The 9,915-nt window shown below is 38.1% G+C and overlaps 1 protein-coding gene across 1 annotated transcript; it reads right to left on the minus strand.

Moving 5' to 3' along the window:
• Nucleotides 1-332: 332 nt before the first annotated feature.
• LOC105197611 (uncharacterized protein K02A2.6-like) lies at nt 333-1,268 on the minus strand. Its single transcript, XM_011164074.2, has one exon. The coding sequence runs from the start codon at nt 1,266-1,268 to the stop codon at nt 333-335; it is 936 nt and encodes a 311-aa protein (XP_011162376.2).
• Between the last annotated feature and the right edge of the window lie 8,647 nt (nt 1,269-9,915).

Below are 9,915 nucleotides of genomic sequence, written 5' to 3' on the forward strand. Positions count from 1 at the left end.
AAGTAACTCTAAATAGATACAAGAATGAATATAGTTCGTACAAGGCGTGGAAGTTGTCCACATCCCGCTTTGCGTATCTGAAAACCACACACACCGTGGCGACGCGAGGCGCGCTCATCCACGTTTTTTGGCGCCCTTACGATAGCGCCACCTCTCTCGGCGTCTGTTCGGGCGGCACGTTGCATGAGACCCCAAAGGTCCCAACACTCCTCCCTTGTTAAGAAGGACGTTTTCCGTAGCGGCGTGCTCCTCCTAGTTTCTTGTAATCTGGGCAATCTTTGTCTGCGAGTCGGCTAGAGCGCCGTATAGCTAGTTCCTGGGCGGAAACATCCTTATTGTAGGTGATGTTGGTTCCTTCGAACGGTAGGCGAGACAATGGGGGATCTGTTACCGGATTTTGTACTGCCGGTAACAACTCTTCGTTTACCGCGTCGTTTCCTCTCATCCAAGGAAACGACGCGTTTCCAGATTTGGTTGAAATACCGTTTGATGATATCCTTACCTATTCGGACTCGTGCTATTGTAGATCCTATGCAGTCGATTATCTTTCCAGGGACTCGACGGCCGTTTGCCAGCTGTACCGTCAACAATTGTCCCGGATTAAATTTTCGAGTTCTTGCCCCATGATGGGTGTCGAACTGCTTCTTCATTCTTTTCTGCTGATAAGATGGTTTTCCTTCCGATTTGTTTTTCGGGTTGAAAATCTCCAAAAGCGTACGGAATTTTCGTCCAAAGAATACTTCTGCTGGAGATTTGTGATCCGGAGCTACCTCACACAGTGTATAGTTATACGTATACAAGAACTGATTTAATTTAATTTCTGTCTGCGATGGAACTTGTAAATCTAAAGAGCGTTTCAGCGTATTTACCATACGTTTTGCTAACCCATTTGACTGAGGATGTCTTGGAAGGCTGCGTAAGTGAATAATATTAAAGTCCTCACAGAGTTGCGCAAATTCTTCTGCTGTAAACTGCGTTCCATTGTCAGAAACTATAGCCTTTGGTGGGCCATATCTCGAAAATAGACGACGCAGATATTTGCACGTAGCTGTTGCTGTAATGGTTGGAAACCATTCAGCATCCGTTAATCTTGAGTGGCTATCGACTGTGATAAGCACCCATTGTCCATGAATTGGACCTGCAAAGTCCATGTGAACACGTTCCCACTTTGATTCCGGCCATGGATGAAGTGGTTTCTTCGTAGGATTTGGAGCGGTTTCCGCACAATGTTTGCATTTCTTGACAAAATCCTCGATGTCAGCGTGCATCGCAGGCCAATAAAAATAACGTCGAGCCAACTGTACCATTCGACGAATACCTGGATGTGCAATGTGCAGTTGTCGTAGAACAGCTTGCCGAAGACTGTGCGGAATAATAATTTTATCGTCAGACACAAGAGTTTTTTCTACGACGGTTCAGTATTAACGACGACGATAATAAGGAAGCAGATCCTTGTCTTTCGTATCGGATTTTTGCCATCCGACTTGTAAACGATCGATAACTTTGGCTAGAATTCCGTCCTTGTATGTTTCTCGTTGCAACTCTTCTCGAGTTGTTTTAGGTAAACTCTGTATTATATCTTCAGGTAAACCTATATAACCACATAGCTTCTTTCCCTCTCTATTCACCTTTTCATCCTTCGAGCTCCTCTTTCCCTATTCTACCCCTCCCTCTTCATCCTCACCTATTCTTCCCCCCTCTCTCCCCGTCCTAGCATTGAAATCCCCTCCTATTAACACCCTCCCCCCTTCCTCTCTGTCCTCCATCAACTCTCTCAGCTTTCCCATTTTTTTCTTCCAAATCTCTATTTACATACACTCCTATTAGTCTCCACCACTCTCCCCCTAAATTTACTTTTACTGCTTGTAATCCCTCCTCTTTTCTTTCCTTATCATCCTTTTCTCTTCCTATCCCTTCCCTTATCCCCACAATCATTCCTCCCATTGCCCACCCTTCTTACTCTTCCTTGCCGCCTCTTGCACTTCCCACACGTATCCTTTTGGCAGCCATTTTCAAACTCTTTCCCATCCCTTCTTCTGTAACCAAGTCTCACTCAGGAACATCAAATCCCATTCTTTTAGTTTCTCCCTGAAATCCTTCTCTTTATTTTCCATGCCTGCCACATTCCAAAAGCCTATTTTATACTTTTTGCCATCTTCTTTTTTCTTATTCCTCTTCTTTTTCCTATGCTTCTCATTTTCTATATTTCCTTCTATTTCCCCCTCTTCCTCTCCCTCCGTCAACCACCCAACTAAAAATCCTTTTTCTCTTTTTCCACCCCTCTACCCTTCTCCATCACCCCTTCCATTCTCTTACTTCTTTTCCATTCCCTCAACTCATCTTTAATCTCATCCCATACCCATAATTTCTCCTCAATCCATACTTTCATATAACCTACTCTTACTTTCCTACCTTCCCTCCTAATTCTTTCCGCTTCCTTTCTTATCCACCACTCTATCCTTCTCTCCTTTTCTGTCAGATCATCCACTATCCACTCCCTTCTTTCCCTCAGCTTTGCTTTTCCTTTCATCAATTCAATTTTCTCCCCTACACTCGCTAATCTTACCATTTCCCTTCCTTCCTTATCTTTCTTCCCTATACTCCTTATCCCTTCCACTCTCGCTGTCGCCCCCTTTGCCCCCACTATCTCTTCTATCTCTTTTCTTAACCCCTCTATTCCTTTCTCCTTTGCTTTCACTCCTTTTACGATTATATTTCTCTTCCTTTCTTCCTTTTTCCTCTTTTCCCCCTCTAACTCTATTCTCTTCATCCTTTCTTCTAATTCCTTCATCTCTCCCTTTCTCCCTCTCTCCATCTGCTTTACCCCTTCCTCTTCCTTCCTTTCCTCATCCCCTTCCTTTTTCTCCCCCTACCTTTTTCAATCTCTTCCACTCTTTTCTCTAAACTGTCTAATCTTTTCCTCATATCTTCCATCCATTCCCTCATCTCTGCTTTCCCCTCCTTTACCTCTCTTAATTCCGCTTTAATTTCCTTAAAACCCTCCCTTACCTCCCTTAATATCTCACTCAACCCCCCTTCTTCTTGCCTTTCCAGCTGTTTTTCCGACTGCTTTTCTAGCTGTTTTTCCGGCGATTTCACTACCTTTATACTTTTCTTAAAGATATCTGCCTGTAATGCATTTATCTCTTTCCTTTTCTCTCCTCTCTTAAACGCCTCTATCAGCGACAGACTATATAATCTATCCCTCATCCCCTCTGCTTTGCACCTTCCTCTTCTCCTCCTCTTTCCCCTCCTCTACTTCCCTTTCCCTCTCCTTCCTTCCCTCCTTTCCTTCCTCTATCTCGTCTTTCCTCTAACCTGCCAACTTTCCCTATTCAAGAGTTTATTTACTTGCAGTCAGGTTGTAATTAAAAGAAAAATAAAAATTTCTTTTTTTTTTTAAATTAAGTAATCTATTTTTTTTGTAGAAAATATTTACTAAAAAATATGACTCTTTTATATTTAAGATGATCACACTTTTACTTTAAGAAAACAAGTGTAATAGTATTTTTAGCTTATTTTTACAATTATTATACAGATGTAGCAAATGTAAAAATATAAAATCATATATTAAGATATTAAATCGGTTACTCAAACGTTACTCCAATTCAAAATTTCCCGCTACTGCACTTACTCTCTCCTGCTCTGCTTCTCACTTCTACTGCCCGATGTCGCTACCCTCCCTCTTTTCTGCTTTCTCTCTACACTCTAAACCTGCTCTCCCGTCTAACCTCCAAATCCTGTCCCAACACTACTAACCCTCACTATTCTCTTACCCCGGCCCTTTACCCTTATTTACCCTCTACCACCAGTCCCTTCCTTTTCCCTTTACCTCCTCGCCCTCCACCACGTCTCACCTTATCCCCTAATACCTGCTTATCACTCGCACTCTCCACACACACACGTCAATCACTTTCGCTACCGGAAACGGAAGTCCTCTAATTTTTTTCTGTACAGTAATAAATTAAAATTATGTCATCACGGCAATAAATTTTTGCTTTAATTTGTGGGATTATTACTTTACATAGAGACATAATTTTAATTAATTAATGAATGTGAATCTCTTTAATTACTTATTAAAATAATCTGTAGAAAATAATTTTAAATCGATTAATTCATAGATATGTTAACATTATCGAGCAAGCCAGTTTACTTTGTAATTGGCGTAAAACAATACTCTGAGAGAGGACCCGAATAAACGTCTGATTTTTCTTAAATTCCGTACAGTAATTTATAACGTCAAAATATGAAGAAGTCTGTCACTTCTCCGAGTATTGCTTTACCTCAATTACAAAGTAAACTGGCTTGCCCGATAATGTTAACATATCTATAAATTAATCGAATTAAAATTATTTTTTAATACAGATTATTTTAATAAGTAATTAAAGAATTTTACTTTCATTAATTAATTAAAATTATGTCTCTATGTAAAGTAATAATCCTACAAATTGAAGCTAAAATATATTGCCGTGATGATATAATTTTAATTTATTACTGTACAAAAAAAAGTTAAATGTCAACTCTACAATTCATTATTTCATATATAAGCAACAATATAAAATCTTCTTGGAATTTATGATCTTAAACAAACATAATTTGCTTAAAGGAAAAAAATTTTTCTTTTCCTGTAAGTGCTGTATTGCCGTAATGACATAATTTTAATTTATTATTAAAAATCGTAATTCTATTAACATTATTTTTCAAACAAATATTTGTATTCGAGTAAACTTTTTTATGCAATTAAAAATTACAACAGCGCGCGACAAATCGCAGTATCCCGTATACCGGCGGTATAGGCACAAGGGACAGCATTTATGTCAGTTTCCCGAGTGCCTCGATTCCGTGTCTTTTCTCCCGATCCAGCATCGAGCGAGAAAGATGCGGTATCGAAACGCTTCCCACTATTTTCTGCCGGCACCGCGACTTCCGCCGCGCTGCCACGAAACACATACGTGCGCGCCTCGCGTAGCTCGCGTGTGTGCGGCAGTCGAGCGTCAGCGCGGAGAGACACTATTTATGCCGGTGCGTGTACAAGGTAACGTATTACGCCAAAGGTGGCTGACAGTCGTCCCTGAAGCCGGCAGCTCGTGGGAGGAAAGGTGGGAGAAAGTAGTGGTCAGCGATGGACAATAGTTTCAAGAATAAGTATGTAACCATTTTTCAACAATCAATCCTCAAATTTTGACAAAAAACGGCGGTTTTCAATTTGTACTCCTAATAGTAACCGCAACCGTGAATGTACCGAATTAATGTAAAACTAACCGCGTGAAATAAACGTATGTATATCTAACAACTTAAAATACATGTCTAATTCCTCCAGGCGACCTTTCGCGCCCGTTCCCGCACCCCCAACCGTCCGTGTGTGAAGTCGTTACAAAGCTAATTGAATCAATGCCACGGCGTTGCGAAGCTGTTATCGCAGCCAAAGGGATGATGACTAAATATTTAGGTCAAACATGGTACCTTTTATTCATATTTGTTAAATATTCACCGCAAACAAGATGTTTTTCTTCATTAAAAAAGTGGCGGGAAATTTTTGTCCACGTAAATTTGAATTTTTTGTAAATGAAAAAGTCATATTGCTTTAATAAACAATATATACTACATCATTGACGTTGTTTTGATGTGCCTTTCCTCATAAAAAAAGTGTGATTTATTAACTGCTTTATTTGTAAGAATGATAGAGTAAAAATGAACTGGCCGGAAACTTTTGACCGCCACTGTATATCTTCCTTGACGGTAAAGATAGAAGAGAGAGATAGAATAACGAGTGAGGCCACACTCTAGCGTATGCTTGGTATAGGTCAACCCTCTGAGACTCTAATAGGAGGGAGAGAGAAAGGAAGGTAGAAAAGAAAAAGGCATTCGAGCGGGGCCACCCCGAAGACCAACATATTCATCTAGGAAAACCCACCCGTTCGTGAAATCGTACCTGGAGGTCTGTATACACTGAGGAAAAAGTTACGAAAAATTTATTTATAGGAAATAAATTCATTTTACTGAAATAAATTTCTTGTTTGGATACGGCAAAATAAAGTTTTATTTTTACAAAATAAATCATTAATTTAATTTTTGAAATAAGCTTTATTTATCGCAAATAATTCTTTATTTCTTTGCCATGAGTATTTAATTGTCATTATTAAATTGTATTTAATTTTTGTAAATGGATTTATTTCAATATATCACATACACACGCGCGCGCTATCGAAAGGATTGAGGCTCATGAAAATAATAGAAGTTCTTAATTTAATTTGCGTATATATTTCAAGTCTGCATGAGTTAAAGTGAAAAGAAAAGTACAAAATAAATCTTTTCCTACAAATACTTAGCTCGAAAAAGTTTGCAATACAGTTTTTCTAAACAAAAAATTGTAAAGTATTAAATTAAAATTCCAATTGCTATACATATAAAAAATAACTCATTTTTGCGTATGAGACATATGAGGACAATGTTACCAAGTAAATAAGAATTTAAAAAAAAATTTATACAAACTTTGTAATTAACTTACTGCCATCAGCAGTGTAACTGATACTTCAAGTAACAAAAAGATTATCATAATTAAGTTGTATGATTTCAATATTTATTGGTTTTACATACAAATCGAGATTGGTATTTTGCCTGATTGATATTTCATATGCATATTTATGAGAATCTAAGCCAATATTTTCGCAAGAATCATAAATAATATAAAACTGTTTAAAGTTATCAATAGCAATGTACTTAATTATTCCAAATTGTGGTTCGCTGTACTTATTTGCATTCAAGCAAAATACTAATCTTGGTTTATATGTAAAACCATTAATGTTAACCCAAGAAATTATATTATAATTATCATTTTTTATGGAACATTTAAAAAAACGATATTCAGGCAATTTTGAAATATTACAAATATATCTACCAAAGTCTATTTTTGGATAAAAACCTTTTTTACTTAAAATACGATATGCAAACTTGAGTTGTATGTTAAGACTTAATATAAATATAATATTTATACGTGAGCTTACTTAAAGGTGCATTAATTTTGGACAATTTGTGAAAAGCTTCAAATCTAATAGACGATAAATAGCGCAATGGACCTGTTACGTCCAGAATTCTCAAAATAAGTCTCTCGGGTCGGTTGGCAGGTAGAGACTTAGGGAAATAATTTGAGCGAGGTAGGAAGAGCGGAACAGGCCTAATCTCTCGCACACATGTCTCCGGGCGAGTGCGACGAATCGAATGCGTCAGGTGAGTCAGAATGTAGGTCAGGTGTCGAGAATGACGACCTATGACTCTTATTCAAACTCTTGCATTCGTGTAGTCCTTATTTTGCGTAAACGAATTGAATCGCTTTTACGCGGGATCGGACCAAGTGCAATTTTATCGGAGCGGGAATTAGAGGTGATTGAAATAACGAAAATGATTAAAATTAAGGATTACAATTTATTTTAACATAATAAAAGAAATAACCGATTACAATGATAGGTAATGACTAAAATAATAATTATTAATTTGCAAATAACATTTTTGTTGGTAGAGAACATGTATGATAAAAAGAAGAAAAATCTTATGATCTTAACAGAAAATGCAATTATGACTTAAATTTTAATTGGTTACATTTGTGCTTAATGAGATATAAATGTGCGTGTGTGGGTGTATATTGTGATCAGGGGATTTTTAGCTATCCAGGTAGGCTTTGGAGCGAGTCGAAGGTTTCTTCCAATTCATTAGCTACTCTTCGATTCGCTTCGATATTTTCGTTTACTATATTCTCTATTTGTTCGGGAGTAAATAATGAGTAGGACTGCGAGTTTTCTTGAGGAAACTCTAACGCGGGGGAGTATGGATCTTCCGGGGGTCTTCGAACAGGTGAATCGGGATTACGATAAAAAAAATCGGGGGCAGGTGTAGGAGAAAAATCTGTAGGAAAAAAGGTTGAATCCCGAGGAGATGCTAAGGACTCTGCAAAGGAATCGAAGGTAGAAGAAGATGACCCTGTTTAAAATCTGTTTCTACATGAGATCCAGGTGAGTAAGAGGGGGAGGAATAACGACAGGGGGAAAGAGAGAATGATTCGGGGGACGGATTTGAGACTGGTGGAGATGAATCGGTCGGTTCGTCGGAAGTTCTTAAATTAATTAGAGCGTTAGGCAAAATAGAATTTTTTCCTCGCTGATTGTGTAATTTTCCGTAGAAGGATAACGATGCGCCAAGATTCCGGAGCTTCTTATTTCGACGATTCCGACAGTTCTTAATGCCTCTTCGAGATTTATGTTCAGGGACTCGCTTACGCACTAGAATGAATTTGAGAATTAAGGCTACGTTCTCTCTTTCTAATAAAGGAAAATAAAATCTATATTTTAACTTCTTGAAAAAAAAAGGAAAGAAGAAGGAAAAAGTTTGAATTAATAAAAGGAACGGAATTCTTCGTTTCCGATGGAAAGAAAGAAAGCTGCGAATTCAATCGAACGAGAGTTTGATTGTATCCAGCAGGGAATAAAAGGTAGTTGCGGATTCAATCAAAGAGCGCGATTGTATCCTACAGAAAATGAAAGGAGAGATGCGGACCCAATCGAAAGAGCTCGATTGTATCCTGCGAGAAATAAAGAGAGTCGCGGACCCAATCGAAAGAGAGAGAGAGAGAGTTCGATTGTATCCTGCGGGAAATAAAGAGAGTCGCGGACCCAATCGAAAGAGCTCGACTGTATCCTGCGGAAGGTGAAAAGAGAGTAATAGAGGGAGGAAAGGAAGGGTGGTGAAATAATATTGGGTATATGAGTGTTTTGAAAAATATAATAAATATCTTACTAGAGAGAGAAGGTAGTCTTATAAAGAGTAAAAAAAAATAATGGACGGCTAAGACTTACTGTTGGGTGAAATTTGTGAAGGTGCGAACGATTTGGTGCTTGGCGGAGCGGATTCAGCTTACAACGGCGGACGGCTGGTCGACGGTTGGCACTCAGAGTGTTCGGAAGTTGCAAAGAACTTGTTGACTAATTCTCACAATGCCGCGTCAAATTTAAGTACGATGAATACGAATCCGAACGTCACAAACTCGGACATATAATGTCACGGAATGTGCGACGGATCGAACTGGAGTGAATCGCGAACAATGAATGACGAAAAAATGAGCAATTGAGCAGAATGAAAAAAAGGTGCGGTAATTGCTCGCGAGCTCCGGAGCTTCTTCCTTTTATACCTGATTCTGCTGATATCTATGATTCCTATGGGATTTTAATCCGCAGGTGTACTGTCTCTTATTATTGCCCACGCGCTATTAATTGCGCGACAAGTGTTTCGTTTCGATGGGGTCAATCATCCGCGTTTCAACGCTTGCTTCCGCCAAAATCGGCACGTGTCAAGGTTGGACCAGCCGTATTGACTAGACCGGACAATTTTAGCGTATCTGCGCGGTTAAGATAGACCATCTTTTCGCAATTTTCGGTTGCTTGGCTGCATCGATTTCGAAAAAAAAGAATTGTTACTCCGCAGGACGTAACAGACCGAAGTCTTTAATTTTTCTTGTATAGTGTAGCAAATTATGAAATTTAGGTTTTAGTCGCTCATAGAATAATTTCATATACATTTGATGATGATGAGTGATTAATCTTTGCAAGAAATGTAGTTCTTCAACATTAATTTCAAAAGCTGTTGTGATGTGAATAATTTGTATTAGAAGTAGATATAAAATTTATATTATAAATGCCAATATGGATCATCTTCCGGAATTTTATCACCAATTAAAATATCGAAATACGTTACAAAGGCTGACATTTCAGAAGAAGACATTACTAAAAAACCTTGTTTAAGATGATGTTCATTAATTGGTGGAATTGAGTTCCCAACATCTGTATTACATTTATGATTAAAATATCTAATTCTGTTATTTAATATTTTAAGAGAAAAATGATTTTCTTTTATAGTATTAAAGAATTA

The sequence above is a fragment of the Solenopsis invicta genome, chromosome 13, assembly GCF_016802725.1.
Source record: "Solenopsis invicta isolate M01_SB chromosome 13, UNIL_Sinv_3.0, whole genome shotgun sequence".
Lineage (NCBI taxonomy): Eukaryota > Metazoa > Arthropoda > Insecta > Hymenoptera > Formicidae > Solenopsis > Solenopsis invicta.